The 20946-nt window shown below is 30.3% G+C and overlaps 1 protein-coding gene across 1 annotated transcript in view; it reads right to left on the bottom strand.

The window, feature by feature from the left end:
• The window catches only part of LOC114339041 (retinol dehydrogenase 14-like), a 94680-nt gene extending 74826 nt beyond the window's left edge, over positions 1-19854 (bottom strand). The window contains exons 1-2 of the mRNA XM_028289667.2: positions 19655-19854; positions 4586-4909 (exon numbers count right to left, since the gene is read on the bottom strand). Coding sequence (XP_028145468.2) covers positions 4586-4909; positions 19655-19811 — 481 coding nt within the window. The 5' untranslated portion in view covers positions 19812-19854. The remainder of the gene's footprint in view (positions 1-4585; positions 4910-19654) is intronic.
• Between the last annotated feature and the right edge of the window lie 1092 nt (positions 19855-20946).

Raw genomic sequence — 20946 nt, 5'->3', positions numbered from 1 at the left:
ATCTCCATTGCTTTTATATGGATGCGTTTTTAAATTAGTATGCAAACCTCTGAACCATGTTTATGTAGCAATTCTTTGCATAACACTTTTGTACATCTCAAGTTTACTTAGTATATTCTTCATCTATTTTTTTCAGCACGTAGTATATAATACAGGGTGTAACAAAAATACAGGTCATAAATTTAATCACATATTCTGGGATCAAAAATAGTTCGATTGAACCTAACATACCTTAGTACAAATGTGTACATAAAAAAAGTTACAGCCCTTTGAAGTTACAAAATGAAAATCGATTTTTTCCAATATATTGAAAACTATTAGAGATCTTTTATTGAAAATAGACATGTGGCATTATTATGTTAGAAGTCTCTTAAAAAAAAAATTATAATGAAATTTGGACACACCATAAAAAATTTATGAGGGTTTTGTTCCTTTAAACCCCCCCAAACTTTTGTGCACGTTCCAATTTAATTATTATTGTAGTACCATTAGTTAAATACAATATTTTAAAAACTTTTTTGCCTCTTAATACTTTTTCGAAAAGTCAGTTTTTATCGAGATATTTTGAATATTTTTCAAATCCACCACATATTTGTATATGGCTGTAAGTACGATTTATGGAGACTTGGTAATTATGGAGACTTGGTAATAATATGAAAATTTATTTAAGATTTACATTTTTAGGTATATTTTGAACGATATTAAAAAAGAAGTAATATCTCGATAAAAGTGCCTTCTCGAAAAAATACAAAGAGACAAAAAAGTTTTAAAAACACTATGTTTAACTAATGGTACCGCAGTAAAAGTTCAATTGGAACATAGACAAACATTTGGGGGGTTTAAAGGAACAAAACCCCCATAAATTTTTTATGTAAACATATTAAAAAAGAAGCCGCAACTCGATAAAAACTGCCTTATCCAAAAAATACTAAGAGGCGAAAAAGTTTTAAAAACACTGTGTTTAACTAATGGTACCACAATAATAATTTAATTGGAACGTACCCAAAAGTTTGGGGGGTTTAACGGAACCAAACCCCCATAAAATTTTTACGGGGTGCACAAATTTCACTATAATTATTTCATAAGATGTTCCTGCCATAAGAATGTCACGTGTCCATTTTTAATAAAAAATCTCTAATAGTTTTCGATATATTCGAAAAAATCGATTTTCATTTTGTAACTTCAAAGGGCTGTAACTTTTTTTATGTGCATATTTGTACTAAGGTAAATTAGGTTCATTCGAACTATTTTTGGTCTCAGAATATGTGATTTAATTTATGACCTGTATTTTCGTTACATGTATCGTATATAATATATCATCTTGATCTTCTGCAAATATTTGCAAAATTCAAAATCTACATCATACGTATATATTCGGATTTTATTTTTCAGATATCCAACGAAAGCTTAAAGATCACAGGCGTTACGCAGCAACCTTGGCGGAGTCCTTTGGTCAACTTTTTCTTTGTCACTTGTTATTCAATCTCTATGATTGTAACTTACTATGACAATGTAAGTCATTAGAATATGTATCGGCAGGTTGAGATAATGGCGAGATCTGAATATTATGTGTGGGTTGTGGTGATTGTTAGATATTTGGGTTAATATTACCGGAAGGGCATTGTCATGCACCATGTTCAGACAGTTTGCATGTGAAGCAGTGTTGACTGTCTATGGTTAAAAAGATTTGCTATGATAGATTCTAATGAGTTATTTTCAGTGATATTCCAGATGGTATGATAGTGTCTGGGGAAGAAGCGATATACACCTGTCTGCTGAAGCTAAGTATAAGTTGTTATTCCGGATTTGATGATCCTATTCTAAGAAAGTTTATTGGAGAAATTAATTTTAATCCAATATTTTCTAGTAAGATTACAAGAGATCCATATGGGATCGTTGGGCTTACATTTGATATTACTAGTCTATCTAGTCTATCTAGTGAATGTAGACTCCTTCCTTTGATGATTTCATTATTTGCAACGATTTGACCATGTTTAGTTAATAACTCATGAACTAGTGATTTATTTGTTAGATAAATACATATTCTGTTGTGTGCAATTCTGCTGCAGGAAATTATATTTGTTGGTTTTACCACAGGTGCCAATTAGAGAAAATAATCTTGAAGTTTTGCCCCCTGAATGGAGCTGAACATAATTGCTTGATCCTTGTTTGGATACTTTGATTATTATTAAAATTGGAGTTCAGTATTCTCTAGTAGGTGAATATTGGTGGACGAAGATTGGTTTTTAGATGTTGGTTATGATATTATATTTGTAATAAAAAATGTGTTAAATTATTTTGTTCCATAAAGATAGTGTACAAAACATATTTGTAAGTCCGACCCTGCCTTTTTGCTAAATTTCACTAATCACCAATCAAGTTTTTATGATATAACAGTGGATTTGGTTTTTAACCTCAAACTTTAATTAAGAAAGGTCACATAGATGTAGTAAACATTAAAAATTTTACTCATAGTACTATTTTTGGTGTTGTGTATCATTGAACTTTCAAAACTTAACTATTAAAAATCTTTAATTTAGCGCTAATTTTGCTTTATTTAGCGATAAATTATATAATCTTGTGTTTACAAACATGTCTCACAAACAAGTCTAATAATTTATTATTAGAAGTTAATAATACCCGCTTTTTAATTCAAAAATTCTTAAAAATTTGAATATTATATCAAAATTAAAGTCATTAATTTCTTGTGATTAGTAGTTAGGTGTTTTGGGTTTTAAATGAGACATATAATGTTATTCTCTACTTTATCTCTTTATTTAGATTGATTAGCAAATTTTTAATTTAATTAATTATTTAATTACTTTAATCACTGACTATGTAAAACAAAACTAAATTCGATTTAAGTATTCCAATAAATTTTATTCTCAGGGCTAATTTTGTATTTGATACAATACTTATGATTTGTGGCTTCTAGTATTTCTAGTTGCTTACTTCTTTCAGGATGGAACAGGGAAATTAAAAACATTCAATATCCTATAATAATTGTAATATATTATTCATTTACCAAATAAGCCGTGTACATATGATTTAAAAAATACTAAATTTAACTTTGTTGCAAAAATTTCTTACTTAATAAATCAAACTTTAATTCTGATATCTCTTTGTTTTAACAAAAAAAAATTATTTAAATAAATTATTATTTTCTCATACTAAATTTAATAAAATTTACTTTTATTCATTTGAATTGAATTCTTAAATTTGTAATGACTAACTGCGTTATAGTAATGTTCAATAAACAAATAAGTAAATATGGTTTTGATATAAACAAATTCTCTCCATTCCGACAAATGATTTGACTAACCTTTTCGTTTCTTCACTTCCTCTTTTTCTGGATTGCGTGGTTCTCGATTCTCCCAACGTACTCTCTGGATGTTGCGAAAAGGTCCCTCTCGTCCAAACTGCTTCCAAAACAACACACAGGAACTTGCTCGAATTCTCTTACTCAATTTTCTCCTTGCTCGATATCTTGCGGTTACGTGGAAGAGCGCTTCTTAGCTGGTGTTTCTAGGAACATCATCTAAGAGCGAACGTCGCCTTTTGCTGTATTATAATTATTACTGTTTGTCTAGTTTGTATTTTTTTTGAAAAAAAGCAATAAAGTCATTATTATTATTATTATTATTATCTTGTGCAAATAGATATCAATCAGCTACTCGTTCTAGACAAAACAAAGGAATCTCCCTCGGACCAGGAAAATTAACTTTTCAACCGGTCGACAATTTGGTTTCAACTTGATTCTGCTCACAAAGGCCGATCACACCACTTTACACTGATTTCTCACTTTTGAAAACTCGACTGCTCTCCTCAGATATCCATTCTACAGTGACCCTCTTTTCTCTCGCAAATTCAGAGTCCAACTTTCTTATCCCTTCTACCGATCTTTTCCACCCAATCAAAAACAAGCCTCTCTCTCTCTCTCTTTCATACCCATTTCTTAAGAACCAAATATTTTCCTCTATAACTTTCCAATTTGTCAAATTTGAAGAAATATCATAATTAGTGTTTTCCTACATCCTACTTTTACATCTAAAAACTAAAACAATGTGTTTACCATCATCAAACCTTCCCGGAAACATTTTAAAAGCATTATTGTTCTCGCCAAACGATATGTCCACTTTCTAATCCCGAATTGTTTGTGAGTGTACCAATTCATTTCGTCGAATCATTATCACTAATCGTTTTCACTTTCCCGAAACACTGTTTAATAACTAAATCAGATTGGGATGAGAATCTATGATCTTATGGTCTTTGATATAAATTAAATTTTTTTTGTTAAATGATGAACTATTATTTTTTTTAATTCCTTTAAAAAAACAATTCTACAACAATATATACCAGATATAAAAAAATATACAAGGCGGTCCTAAAGTTATGGGTCCACAAAAATGGAGAAAAATCGATAAAACTGTAACTCGGTTATAAAAATTGGCGAGGCAATAAATGTAGTATTATCTAGAACCGCTTCAGTGACCCCTATTCACCATTTAAGTATTTCCGTTTCCCAATGAAACACCCTGTATAAATGTTAAGAGGAATAAAATTGAAGGTTAAAATGTTTACTTACCCACAAGCAAATGTGTCAATAAAAATGGACTGTAAAAGTTAACTTGCATAACTAGATTTATACCATCTGCGCTAAGTCCACTGGAAAGTGGACCTATCCCAGCATTATGAATCAAAATATCAATTTTCTTCTCTCGATTAGTTAGTTTCTCTGCCAATGCCCTAACCGATTGAAAGCTTCCCAAGTCTACATAATCAACTAAAATATCAAAATTGTTAGTTTCTTTGATAAACTTATTTCTAAGGTTTTTAGAAACTATCTTATCGGCTACAATCACTCTACATCCCCTTTGAGCAAGATCTAGTACAATTTCATAACCCATTCCTGAAAAAAAGACAAGGCACATATAATATTTTTCTGTAACGTAAAAAAGTAATGGTATAGGATGGTAGTGGAAATGGAACAAAGAAGGGTAAGGATCTAAAACACTATCACGAAATATAAAGAAAACTCTCTCAGCGGAACTTGTCAAAACCGGTTTGGCATAATACAGCATACTGCATGAAGCATAGAGCTAAATTTGGTTGTGAATCTGGTTGTCGAAATGTCTAGGAATGAATATGAGTTCTATAATAAAAATGTGTTACAGGTTAGTTAGAAATAGTTATTTATGAAACTGTTCGTGAAGTATGCTTTTTACGAATGCACGCGATGTTTAGAGCACGAGCGACAGCGGAGCGAGTGCTATACATTGCGTAAGTTCGCAAAAAGTACTTCACGCACAGTTTCATACAATATTTTATCTACGATAAACAAATAAAAAAACTGTAACTCTTCGTCACTGAAATTCATTTCTATTCTAAAATTTTTAGAACTTTGACATTTAAAAATTCTAAATTCTTTCAAACCACAAAATTGTGAAAACTTTTGTTGTAATTTATTGCTCATTATGGCATCACCATGACAACGCGAAAGTTAAGGTTATTTGATTATAATATAATGAAATGAAATTTCATATTATGAAAGTGTGCCAAAAAACAGTGCGAAAAAGTAAATATCTCATTTAAAATACATTGTTACTTCACTCACACTTTAAACCCTTCACGCACTGCTATCTATAATGACAGTTTTCACAAACTAAAAACTTATACATAATATGACATCGATTAGATAATAGTTATTTATGAAACAGTTCGTGAAGTATGCTTTTTGCGAACGCACGCGATGTTTAGAGCACGAGCGAAGCGGAGCGAGTGCTATACATCGCGTAAGTTCGCAAAAAGTACTTCACGCACAGTTTCATACAATATTTTATCTACGATAAACAAATAAAAAAAACTGTAACTGACATTTAAAAATTCTGACAAAAAACTTGACATTTAAAAATTCTAACTTCTTTCAAAACACAAAACTGTCAAAACTTTTGTTATAATTTATTGCTCATTATGTCATCACCATCACCATGACAACGCGAAAGTTAAGGATATTTAATTATATGAAAGTGTGCCAAAATACAGTGCGAAAAAGTAAATTCCATTTAAAATACATTGTTACTTCACGCACACTTTAAACCCTTCACGCACTGCTATCTATAAAGACAGTTTTTACAAACTAAAAACTTATACATAATATGACATAAGAGTAGATAAAATAGTTTTGTAGTTTAATTATATTATCAATTATTAATAGGTATGGATCCCGCGTATGGAAAAAAGTTGATTAATAGCAAGCTGAAAATTTGTTAATAGCTTAAGGGTGTCTAGTCGGACAAACTTTGATATATAGGAACACTGGAACAGGGGAAGTTTTAATTGTGGAATAGGTTAAAAATTTGGAACGGTCAGATCACGAAAACGTCACATGTATTTTGTCCGACAGAACTTCCAATCGATTTGTTACCATTTCATTAAACTCTCATGCAAAAATCAGGCTGCTATTTATTACTAAATGGGAATTATAATGAGTGAAACACGTAGAATATGTCAAATGACAGGAATTATGACAGGTGATAAAGAGCAGTCTGATTTTTGCATGAGAGTTTAATAAGAGGGTAACAAATCAATTGGAAGTTCTGTCGGACAAAATACGTGTGACGTTTTCGTGGTCTGACCGTTCCAAATTTTTAACTTGTTCCACAATTAAAACTTCCCCTGTTTCAGTGTTCACATATTATATTAAAGTTTGTCCGACTAGATACCCTTAAGCTATTAACAAATTTTCAGCTTGCTATTAATCAACTTTTTTTTCATACGCGGGATCCAGACCTATAAGACCAAATATTTTGAATTATGTGTTTAGAAAATTATTTTTTCTACGAGCGTGCAAAAATGTCTACTTTCGCGCACGCGTTTTAGTTTAGAAAATTTTACTTTTCCGCACGCGTGTTACTTTTCCGCACGCGTTTTACTTTTTCACGCGTTTTACTTTTCCGCACGCGTGTTAATTTAGATATGTTAATATGGCCTTAAAGTAATTATAATACATGAAATAAACTAATATTTAGATATTATTTACTAATTTATTTCAAATATATTTTATTGTGTTCATATTTTAATGAAATTAACGCGATTATTTCATTCATAGGAGATTCTGACCAATAAAAAGCTACAGAAATCAAAATTAAATCGATAATTTTTGATAATTTCCCGTCGTCAAGTATATTACGTCAGATGCCCTTCGTTGCTATGAAAAAATATATTCAGTGACATTAATGACAATTAATGTTTTAAAAATTATAAAAGTGATGACTTTCTTCCGTCCAATATTTATAACAACTGTGTGTTTAATTGTACTAATTTGTACTTACATAAATAAATTACAATAAAATTTTGGTTTTGAACAGTTTTATTCATGAAATAATCGCAACAAATTGCACTCGATCTCTAAAATTAATATAGAATTTTTGCCCTCGTGACACTTTGACTCGCCTTCGGCTCGTGAAATTAAAACTGTCAAAGTGACACTCGGCAAAAATTTAATAATTTTAGAGCTCTTGTGCAATTACTACTGAGAATTCGATGAAATAAAATAATTTTGATATAATATTCGAAAGTCAAATCAGTAGACAATAACAGTGGTTTTGAATAACGTCATGGAAACCAAGATCGTCGTCATGCTAACCAATTATGCTGAAGGTTTGGTTTTGAGAACCTTGTCAAAGAATTAATTTGTGTATGTATTTTCATATTAATTAAATTAATTGATTTAGGGCCGGTTGTTCGAACGCTAATCAAAAATGATCATTATCAAATATTTAATTACTGTCACAACTGTCAATGTCAACTTTGATTAGGTTGCTGAAAACATAAAATTATTGATTGCAATTATGAAACTAGTTAATCAATTATGTTGATAATTACTATGTTAATTGATTAACTAATCTCATAATTATAATCAATTATATTTTCAGCAACCCAACCAAAGTTGACATTGACAGTTGGTGACAGTAATTAAATATTTGATAGTGATCATTGTTGATTAGCGTTCGAGCAACCGGCCCTAAGATTTGGACATTTTTTAAAGACTCGTAGAAAAAATATTGTTCCTAACGCTTGCAGAAAGTGTCTTTTCCGCACTCGACTGCTTGCCGAACTCCCGCTTCGCGTCGTTCGGTAAACTGCAGTCGCGTGCGGAAAAGTATGACTTTCTGCACTTGTTAGGAAAATAACTGTTTACGTATTTTGAATATATATTTTTCGGATTTCTACAATTAAGCGAGAGAAATAAAAATACTGATTTAATTATTCTTGTGTATTTAATAGTGATCAGGCAGTCTTTGGACGTCATGCGATATTTACTTTTCTTTGTTTTCTCATAAAAATTATTGCGTATTTGACACCTATGTGTTCAGTTTATGTTAAGGGAAAGCATGTGTGATCTTCCAAGGTTAAAGACTATCTATTTATTGTTCATTACCCATTTTGATTAGTAGTACCATTAAATAAAAGTGAATTTGTTGAAAATCCATGCAAGTTCAAACTATATATAACGACTCGGTCAAATATCTTCTCTACGCATGATCAATATTGATCAATAGTTTAATATTAATTAAAAAAAAAAATGAAAAATTAGAATTGCGACAAATACATAAAATGTAAAATACAAGAACATTGGTACGGTCAAATTTTATACGAGAGTAAAGAAAAAAGCAGCAGAAAAATTGTTATAGTCGATTCGCCAATCTGAGACACAATTATCTACACTATAATCGCAATAAAGATGCACTAGAAATAAACAAGTACGAGGCAGTGGCGGCTTGTGGCCTTGGAGACAGGGTCAGCAAGGTTTTTTTGTCTCCTCATATAGGTATACCATCAAACTAAAAGGCTTAAATCATGATAGGAGATTTTGTTGTTTTTTATTTTTTTATTTGATATACTTGACATTCTCTCTTGTTTCATCGTGTTTCGACAATACGTGTTGATTCTTTTGAGACAAGATAAATCCCTTTTATTTGAGGCCGAAATTGGTGGTAGTGGTGATAAGAAAATTGATGAAGAGTTTGTTGTAATGAATTGCAGTACTTACTACATAGAATTATACATACATATTTTGTAACTTATCCCATTTTCTGAAAATATTTCGTATTCTATTTTTTGAATAAATAATGTCAGTTGACTGATTTTGAACAATAATGAATATTTTGGGCAAACTCTGTCTTAAAAATATTTAAAAGAATATTAAAAGAGTAATTATTTAATAAAGTTCTCACACCGATTGTTTCACGGATCGAGGTATCGCCAATTTCAAAATCGTCGCCTTCGATAATAAAATCAAAAACTTCCAAAAGCTGTTCACGAAAATCTGCCACAGATACTAAAACTACCCGAGATAATCTGCTTAGATAAAACTAATCGAGATTTAAAATTTCATCGCGTCTGACAAACTGTTCGCTTTTTTTTTCAAAACAAATTTGTTCTAAAGCAGTAATCCGTTTAGGTGAGCTCAACTGGCAAGAAAAGACGATATTATTTATTTTTTTACACGTATCATGCAAAACTAAATTCATTATATGCGCATAATAGTGAGTAAATAAAGCTTGTGATGAAATATGTAGTTTTAACTTTTGACTGGAGACCATTCAATTCACCACACATCACAGCAACGCTGTCATAAGATTGTCCCAGTTTGCACTACCAATTTATTTTTGATATCAAAAAATTTTAATCTGTTCTTTAAAACACCAAAAATATATTCTGCCTTATTGCTTTTACTCACGTCTCTAAAACCTAAAAACCTCTCATAAATATTACCACGTAACGCGTATCGAACAACAATAATTGATAATTGTGAATGACATGATAATCAGAAGTTTCATGTACTTCCAGCGAAAAGCAAATGGTTTTCTAAATCTCAGATTCAATAACGTTATTCAAAATGTAACTATTTGATTAGGTATATGTATTAGTTCATTCTGTATTACGAATACACTTCGAATCAGAAAGTAAATATTTCTAAAACAATTTCATTATTTTCTCTATAATTACTTTGATTTTTAACAAATGCTTCGATCCATTATGTCCACTAAATGATAATTCCTGACAACTTAAAAAAATTACAATATCAATTAAACGACGTAAAACGGCGTGATTATTTTTGATAATTTCTGCCGATGCGATCTGGCGATGCCAAATGAAACAACGACCGGCAAATTTCAAATATGCCGTACCTGCCTACGGAGAGAATGTATGTTCGCTTGCTCATCGACTTCTTATTTCGTTGAGTTTTACGCGTAAATCGTCAAGCTACGGGGAGCTACGGATGAGTTAGGTACGGCTAGCCGAAAAGTCAGATGATTGGCTCGGATCATTCATTTTTTGAGAAGTCTGTTATGCGCAGAGATCACTTAACGCTCGGATTGATCAAATCCTTTTAAAAACCATGAATAAAATTTAGTCTGTATTATCTGACAGATTTTTTTTTACTTCGCAGATACAAATATTAAAAAAATTTTTCTATATAAATGTGTGGGTTGGCACTGCCGACCCTGCCGACCCTGACCGGCCGCCACTGGTACGAGGAGCACTAAAAAATCATGATTTGGAAGTGCTCCTCGAACATTCAACGTGTCTTGGTTTGTTTATTTCTATATAGTGCATTTGTATTATGATTGCATTGAAAACTCAGATGTGTCTCAGATTAGCGAATCGACTATATAAAGGTTTCTGAAGGTTCTAAAGGGTATACTGATTATTATGAGCGATAGCTGATGACAAATCCTTTAAGACGTACAACAGCTAATTTTGATTCGATTTTTTAAATATTCATAAAAGGTGAAAAAATCATTTTTTGACAATAAAATGTCTCTTATACATTTTAAAGAATAATATTTCATTATATAGAGTTCTTAATTTCTATAAATTCCTAAATTAAAATATATAAACAATTAACCAAGAGTAGTGAAAAATTCTTATTTCTGAAATAATTTATAAAAAATGCGAATAACTTTATAAATTTTTAAATTATGGAAATTAATGAGTTCTTGAAGTGTGCCAGTGTGCAGTCATTTGAATCGACCAACTAATTTGTAAGGATTTGTTTATCACTAAACATTTTATTAAAATTGTTTTTAGAAAAACTATATTTTACCTGAATTTTACCATATAAATATTTATAATGACTTTGATTTTTTTGTCAAGTGTTTGTTAGTAGGCCCACTGAAAAGTTGATAAAAAACCGCAATATTTTAAAGAAACTACCTTCTATGACCAATAGGAACCAAGATGCCAAGTTTTTTCTTAAAATCATGTTTTCATTGTTTATTAACATCTTTGGAATAACTGACATTTTGAGCATAAGAGTAGAAATTGAACCACTAAGGAGCTTGAAGCTGGTACCACAGTGCAAAAGATGCGAGGCCTATGGTTATACCTGGAAATATTGTAATAAGGAACCAAGATGTGATAAATGCATCGGTAATCATCTTACCAAATATTGTCAGAAACCACTAAAAGAGGAACCAAAGTGTATCCATTGTGGTGAAAATCATCCTGCAAGCTACCGAGGATGTAATGTAGCCAAAAAAATACAGAAGCCGAAATATCAGAGAACAAATAAGGCTAGTCTACCAAAACCTCCACAAAGGGTCAATGAGAAGGAAAAGCCAAAAGCACAAAACGTCACTGCAAATAGAAAATACAGTGATGTAGTTTTAATGTAGTATAGTTAATAATGTGAAACAAACGGACCAAGAATTGGAAACCGAGAATACATTAAAAATAATATTAGAAAAACTCATCAAGACGATAAAATAACACAAATAGATATACGAGTTACTAGATTGAAACATAGCGCTAAAGGAGCTATACCGAAAACTAGAAATGGCTAAGCACCTACGAATCATAGAATGGAATGTCAATGGGCTTCTACAACATAAAATGAACAGCAATCCATCCTAGATACAGAAGAAGCTGATTTATGTCCCATATGTAAAACACATTTACACAAGTTAATTTATAAGCTCAATAAGCTCAAGCTTTATAAGCTCAATTTATAGCCCCCCTACGCATTCCATTATAAAAGAACAGTATGTAAAATATTTGAAAAGTTTGCGAAAAAGATATATAATTGGAGGTGACTTTGATGCAAAGCGCACCCAATGGGGATCAAGATTAACAACAACTAAAGAAAAAGAGTTACTGGCAGCCATAAAAGAACAGAAATGTCAAGTAATATCAACAGGTAGACCGACTTATTGACCAACAGATACAAACAGAATACCGGACTTAATTGATTTCTTTGTTATTAAAAATATTTCATCCAACTATGTAGATATTAATGAAGGTTGGGATATAAATTCAGATCATTCACCCATAATACTCACTGTGAGAGACACGATTATCAGAAAGGATTGTAACCCAATACTAACAAATAAACTAACAGACTGGGAAAGTTTTAGATAAATCCTTGAAGATAGAATTGAATTAGCAGTAACATTAAAAAAACCTGAACAACTAGATGAGGAAGTTGCGTTGCATGTACAAAATATACAAAAATCAGCATGGGAAAGTAATCCTACTATAAGATCAAACGTCAAAGGAAACAACTATCCGAAAGAAGTTAAAAAGTTAATTAAAGAGAAAAGAAAACTTAGAAGGAAGTGGCAACAAACCAGAGCACCCTAAGATAAAACAAATGTAAACAATGCTAGTCAAAAACTTGAAAAAATAGAGATTCAAAATATAAAAAATTAGTCAATCAGTTATTACCTGAGAGAGTTGACGGATAATAGCAGCACGGAGTACTCTCTGGAAAGCATCAAAAAGGCTAAAAAGACCAGTAACCCATTCTCCACCCATTAAACTAGAAGACGGTAGCTGGGCTAGAAGTAATGAGCAAAACGCAGAGATATTTACCAAATACTTAGAAAATACATTTAAACCGCATGATGACCAAAATAATAATCAAATATCGATAGAGCCTAATCAGACAGAGGAGAGAATTAGACCAACATCCCCGAAGGAAGTAGCTGATGAAATAAAAGACAATATAAATCCTAAGAAGGCACCACGATATGATCTAATTACTGGAGAATTATTAAAAAACCTGCCTCGTAAAGCCAGAGTCAAATTTACCAACATCATCAATGCCGCATTCAGATTGAGATATGTTCCAAATTTATGGAAAATATCTGAGGTTATAATGATTCCAAATCCAGGAAAATCACCAAATGGAGTGTCTTCATATAGACCATTATCACTTTTACCAGTGATGTCAAAGCTTTTTGAGAAACTTCTGCTAAAAAGAATGAAACCAATAATAGAAGAGAAAAAAATGATTCCAAACCACCAATTTGGCTTCAGAAATAAACATTCTGCGATTGATCAGGTACACAGAATTACTAACATAATTGAGAAATCATCAGAAGAAAAGAAAGCCTGTTCTACAATCTTTTTAGACGTAGCTCAGGCCTTCGACAAAGTATGGCATGAAGGTTTAGTCTACAAACTCAAAATTCTTATGCCTAAACAATATTCAGAGATAAACTCTGCATTGTCCACATATAAAGCCTCAAAAATTCAATTGCGATCTGAAAAATATCTTTAGACTCACTGGGACAATTACAATGTTTCAATAATATAATGATCCGGTATAAACAAACTAAATAACCTAAGTATAAACTATTTTGTTGCTCTCGTTGAAATCTAGCACACTTCATTAACTCATTAATTACCACAATCTCAAATAGTTATATTAATGTCATTATGTAGAAGATCAAAGTTTTTAACATTCAAAAATTACTACAAAAATTAGGGTTTCTTTCAATAGTATCGGTCAATTGTTTATGTATTTTAATTACAAGGTATATGTATTTAAATTAAAATAAAAAAATTTAATAAAAAGTTCTTTAATTTCCAAATTAAAGAACTTTTTAAGGCCATCGGTACATAATTCGCAAATATTTTAAGGCCATCCCTAATTTTTCTGTCTTTACATGGCAAATTATGTGTAGCAAAATTCTCACAGCTATGGATATGTAAACTTTACTTGACAATGTCATCATTTACTTTAAAGATGGCTTTTGAATGTTCTTGGATAATTGTTGCTTGTAAAATTGATTGCCTTAATTATTAGTTAATTAATATGATAATTTTTTCACTAACTATATATTCAGTGATTGTAATAATTTATCTACTGTACAACAAAAACTAATAATCAATCGAGAAAGAGAAAAAGTGATAGAGTGATTTTTTAATAATATATTGTTACTATGAAACGCTTAAAATTTTGAACATCTTTAACAACAAAATACTTGGATTACTGAATATATCCTGGTGTATTCTCTGCTTGGATGTTCCATAAATAATAAACAATAAATAACTTTTTATTAAGGTGAAACAGTAGCAATCAACAGGTAGCGAAAACGCGTTCCAAGATTGCGGCTGTAATTTTGAATATTTTTTCGAGATATTTGTCACACGTATTCTTAATATACTAAAGAATGGCGGCATAGAGCCCAATTTGAAGAATATATTAATATGTGGAAATTACTCTGTAATTAAATACAATAATAAAAAAACGAGCCTGTACCGCCATTAAGAAGAACAAAAAAATACACTTTCTTCAAATAAAATTTTTTATCCGATGCCTAGATTTTGTGTCATTTTGGAACTACTAATGAAATAAAAAATTTTACTAGTTCCAAAATGACACAAAATCTAGGCATCGGATAAAAAAGTTTATTTGAAGAAAGTGTATTTTTTTGTTCTTCTTATTGGCGGTACAGGCTCGTTTTTTTAATATTGTATTTAATTACAGAGTAATTTCCACATATTAATATATTTTCAAATTGGGCTCTGTACCGCCATTCTTTATTATATTACGAATACGTGTGCCAAATATCTCGAAAAAATATTTAAAATTACAGCCGCAATCTTGGAACGAGTTTTTGCTACCTGTTGATCGCTACTGTTTCCTCTTGTTCACGTCTTAAATCAATTATTTATCAAATACACTATGAATATACAGCAACTGGGATCAATATACAGCCAGCAACTCGGATTTTCCCATTGATTTTATTTTACTCCCGATGCCATGTCAAATATATAAAATTGTCACTTTTTGCCTGACAATATTATACTCGGTCAAAACGGCAAACAGGTGTATGTTCTCAAAAAACTTTTGATATTGTGTAAAAATTTTTTATTATCAGCTAAGTACTTTCAACATATACGTGCCATCATCAGAGCTTCGTCCTGTTATAAAACTTCATAGAAGAGCAATTGCTAAACGACACAATAAAAAACATGGATACTGGGCAAAAGCCACAGATATCGGGTATAACAACCCCTTAAAATGAATAAATCACATCTAAATTCTTTTTTAAATTAAAAAGACAACATGGCTGAGTCAAACCATTTTGAGCCCACGTGAACAGCTCACGTGGGCTCAAAATGGTTTGACTCAGCCATGTTGTCTTTTTAATTGAATAAAAAATATGAATTTTTCTTAAGAGTTCAGTGCCGTTATTATCCACAATATTTTAATTAGAAGGATGTAATTGAACACTAAAACAATTTTTTTAATTCCAAACAACTTTGTGAAGGTAATTTACTCTTGAGTGAAATTCATATTTTTTGACATACCTCGTATAACATTAATTAAATTGGATATTTGATGATTGGATCTTAGATTATATACGATGCAGAGTGTTTTATAAAGAATACATTTTTTTCGTAAAACTGATAATAAAAAAGTTATCAATAGGTTCCAAGTTACGCAGACATACTGTATAAGAGCTAAAAAATTTTTTTTTTGCTGAACATTTATTATTGTTGAAGCATATTATTAAATGTATTTGAGGTAAGTTTTACAGAAAAAAGTTTTGATCACCTTGTATAAACATTTTTTTAGCTGGTAATTTTCGGTTTTTGTATTACATTTTTGTTATCTTTCCTAATTTTCTTAAAAAGAAATAGTTTATTTCAATTCTAAAGTAAAATAATTCAGTTCATTTTAAAGATTACATCATAAGCTTTAAAAAAAGCACTTATAAAACTATAATAGATCTATTCAAACTTGAGTAATACCGTCTTAAAATGATGGTAATTCTATAAAACTACGAAGATTCCAAAATTACATTTTTTGAGAAGTCATATCATTTGAATTAAATTTTGGAGATTTTTTTGAATGAAACATCATTTAGTAAGAGGTGTGAAAGGTAAGTTGTGCAAAATTGAGAGTTTTATAAGAAAAATTGTATTAGTTACACATTTTTAAATCATTTTTAAACAAAATTCATGTAAGGCTCATTTTCCTCCCACACCGTACTTATGCCCATATATTTTATTTCTTTCTATTATAACTATAAGATAGCTTAATTATTCTTCTTTCATGTTCAATTTGTAAAATTTCATTTTCTCCATTAGTTAAAGAATTACATTAAAATAACTCAAACGTGCACTTCGCGGTACGTTAGTTTACAGTGCGCCAATGTTTGTCAGAAGGGTGACTTTAGCGTTATAAATAAAAAAATTATAGAATATACAGATTTAGTTTTAGAAAATTCTTTATATAAGGGTTTTTTGTAAAATTTTCTGAATTTTTCAATGGTCAAGTCATCAAAAAACATTTAATTTCGCAATTCATTTGTTTAATAAAAAATGAAGCACCCATTTTTCGAGTAGAACTTTTTGATATGTTGTTTATTAAACATTTCTTAACGAAATTACAAAAAGTTCTATCTTGTTTGATTTTTTCCGAAGTAAAAATCTATATGCACTCCCCTATTTGAAAAATTTAAATGCAGAATGAATGACTTAATTATTACCGAGGGTCGAAAGTCCCTTAGAATAAATAAAAAGTTTATTTTGAATGAGATATTTGAAGTTAAAAATTGCACTTAATTTTCTTAGTTTTTCACCCCTGTAACTATTAAAATAAATATTATAGAAGTTCTTAGGGACTTTCGGCCCTCGCTAATAATCTAGTCTTTCATTCCGCGTTTAAATTTTTCAAAAATACTATCAGTTTTCTCTGGATTCGAAAAAAAAAATGCCATTTGAATAGCATTGGAGAAGAAACTACGTACCCATCCTTAAGATCTACACCATTTATTTGAACAATTTTTTATATAGGTTTATGAACCGGTCGCCTTCATTAACACCTTTTAATAAAGATTATATTGACCATTTTTATATATCTACACATCATGGACTCACACCTACAACCTATTCATCACTTGAACAATTTTTCTTTCAATGTTTCTTGTTAAAAAAAAAACAAAATCAGCTTTGAGTGAGTCATCACCATCACAGACTTATCACCACCTACTAGGGCAGTCAATGAGGGTATTTGGCTCCGAATTCCATCCTACTACATAGATTTACTTGATAGTTTCACAGTAAGTAGGGAATAGCTCAAGAAACAAAGTCTAACCTATGCCGATGTGCGCTTCTATCTTGAAGGTGGTTACCACCCCTTCTCGGGGGTGAAAAATGTTTTGGTTAAGATAGCAGCGGAAGAGGGCAGAGAACCTAATTTTAAGCAAAAACTATTCTATAATTATTATTTGAAAACTCAATACTTTTTAAGATATTCGTGGTTGAAAATTGGCCATTTTCATTGAAAAATGACACATTTTCGGACGGATTTTTGCGAATAACATAAAAACTATGCATCTAACAAAAAAACTATATAAAATATTTCTGTAGCTTATAAAAAAACAAAGAGATTCGTTCCTTCATAAATCTTCTAGTTAAAATACCTACAAAGAGGGATATGGTAGGTAAGAATTATTAGTTTTTTTGCTGCATGCTCAAATCGGTGTATTCACCTTGAAATAACAGAGAAACTGTCGATTTTAGGTGTTTAATGATACTAATAACTTTTGTAGTGCTTGAAAAGACCTTTAAAATGAGCAATACTAAATGTCGATTACATTCAAATTAAGCGAGATATTCTGCAAAAAATTTGATGACTAATGTATTTTAAGAAGAAATGAGAAGAATATTTAACCCCTCATCCATCAGTATTTAAATACATCGTTTTTCTGCTGCAATACTTTTTACTATAGTGTTATTTCTATGTTTAAAAAGTTGGACTGGATTAAAATAAATGGTTTTTGAAAAAAAATAAGATCAAATTACAGAGCGCATTTTTAAATTTTCTTAAAAATATTCCTTTTCCTCCATGTAACTCGAAAAAGATAAGAGATATGAAAAAAAGATACCACACAAAAATGTAGGGCTCTTTCAGATAAAAATTCCCTTTTATTTTTTAATAGTGTATCTCTTATCATTTTTTCAAATTACATGGAGAAAAAGGAAGATTTTTAAGACAATTTAAAAATGCTCTCTATAATTTGATTTTTTTTTTCAAAAACCATTCATGTTAAACCCGTCCAAATTTTTGAACATAGAAATAACACTATAATAAAAGGTATTGTGGAAGGAAAATGATGCATTTACATTTTGGTGGATGGGGGTTAAAATTATTTCTCATTTTTTCTTAAAATATATTAGTTATCAATTTTGTTTGCAGCATATCTCGCTTAGTTTTAATGTAATGGGCCTTTAATATAGCTCGTTTTAAAGGTTTTTTCAAGTACTACAAAAGGTATTAGTAGCATTATACACCTAAAATCGACTGTTTCTCTGTTATTTCAAATTGAATAGACCAATTTGAGAATGTACCAAAAAACAAACTATTTTCACCTACCATATCTCTTTTTGTATTATAACTAGAAGATTTATGAATGAAGGCAAGTGTATCTTTGTTTTTTTATAGACTACAAAAATGTTTAATGCAGTTTTTTTTAGTTAGATGCATAGTTTTTAAGGTGTTCGCAAGAAACCGTTTGAAAAGGTATTATGTTTCAATGAAAATGGCCAATTTTCAACCACGAATATCTCAAAAAGTATTGAGTTTTCAAAAAGAAGTTATAGAACAGTTTTTGCTTCGAATCAGGTTCTCCATCGAATTCCGTGGTAATTTTAACCAAAAAAGTTTCCAATCCTAAGAAGGGGCACACATCGGCATAGGGTAGACTTTGAATTAGGAGATAAGTAGAGGCTAGGCCCAAAATTTCATTAAAATCCATGCAGTAGGATAGAATTCGGAGGTAATATCCTATTTTTGCTCCCATTGACTGGCGTATAGCCGGAGTACACAATTTTTATGCGAAATCGATGATTTTTCACAGATAGACTAAACTATGGTTTGTTTTTAAACCAAGAGGAGTAAACTAAAAAGACAGATTCACACCCAAGAAAGTCACTAGAAAAATCACCAAATAAACCTTCTTTTTTGGTTGATCACATCGGCCTTCGACGGTAATCCATACATATTATATTATGCTAATATGTCGCTAAATAATTCTAAAAACAACTGCTTTTTATATAAAAGCAGACTAAAAATCTAAAGATTAAAGGAATAATGCAGAAAACACAAAAAATCGCTAATATAACTTAATTAACCTATTAAATTCCAATAGTGTCAAAATTTTATAAATGTCATTAGTGTTAAAATTTCGTAACAGTGGAGTAAACTTGCCTGTGGTTGGACCAAGTACAAACAAGCATTACGGCTCGGTTTTGAATTACTCTTCCTGGTTTAAAAACAAACCATAGTATATCAATAGGATAATTGAAGGGTCGTATAATCTGTCTAGATTAGAAAAGGGCCTCTTACCAGAACTTCCTCCTGTCACTAAAGCAGTCTTCCCAACAAGACATACTTTGCTTCTACACCTTTTATTGCAAACATTAGGAACTACTATTACTTCTACTAACACTAATATAATTATAATAATTATAATTGATAAACAAACCCCAGCGAAAGAAAACATTTTATGTATATAAAAAATAAGCTCGTTTGTAATCCGTAGTTTGGTTGACACTGGTGTAAAAACTCAAAAAAATTTACAAATCTTTAATTTATCTCGAATACCTGCTACCTGATGTATGCGAAACCTGTTAAGTGGAAATTCAGGATGTTTGATTAGTCCAGGTTGTGAAACCGCTCCTTTATGATGAACCACGTTTCTAATTCTTTACGGATTATTGTTCAAAAATTGTCCCCTTTAAACAAATCAGAATATTTTTGGGTAAATTTTGTTTAAACAATTTGTTTAAATAAATTCCAAAACTCTCCTTTTTTGCCCCAGAAAATATTTTCTTTACGATTTTTGGGTGATTCTAAACAAAAAAAGTCTCAAAAAAAGATCATTCTTTTCAGAAGTTAATTAGTCCAGAGAAATAAGATTTTTCTCGTGACACATCCTTCTCCAGGCCGAAACCAAACTTTTTGAGTAGTATGGACATCTATATTAATAACCTATATGTTTCCTGTAGCGGATTTTGATGATATACATAGTTATAAACAAATGAAAATCAAAAAACGGTAAATTTTCGCTTTTTTCGTCTATTACTAAAAAGTGAGGCATTCTAAACAAATTTGAGAATAAAAAGCTCATAAATTATATAAAAAACTTCAATATGGCCTTCACTGGATATGTCTATCCTTATTTGTTGCTTAGAAAATTGCAAAATAAGTCATAAATTTTGAGATTTTATAAATGTTCATAACTTATATGCTCATAAGTTAGAACCTTCTTATTATATGGAATGCTGAGACTTCTTGTGCTTAAATTATATTTTAAATTTAAAAGCAACTGGTCAAATAGTTTAAAAGTTATTTAATTTGTTTATACCAAATTCATTTTATTTGCAACACTATAAGTCAGAAAACAGTAATACATTGGACAGTTTATGAAAGAAGAACATTTATACTATTAACTTAATTCATAAAAAATGATAAAAAGTAATTTTAAACAGTGTAAAATTATTTGCAAAAGCGTGTCGATTTTTTGCTTACTTATAAACAGTTAGAATAACTTTTTAACCGTTACATGTAGAAAAATTATTTTTTCATATTTAGAAAGACTGAATTTTATACACATTTAGAAAGAAAAACAATTGCCT

The sequence above is a fragment of the Diabrotica virgifera genome, chromosome 5, assembly GCF_917563875.1.
Source record: "Diabrotica virgifera virgifera chromosome 5, PGI_DIABVI_V3a".
Lineage (NCBI taxonomy): Eukaryota > Metazoa > Arthropoda > Insecta > Coleoptera > Chrysomelidae > Diabrotica > Diabrotica virgifera.
The sequence above is the reverse complement of the archived record's forward strand: the minus strand, read 5'-3'. Positions and strand labels throughout refer to the sequence as shown.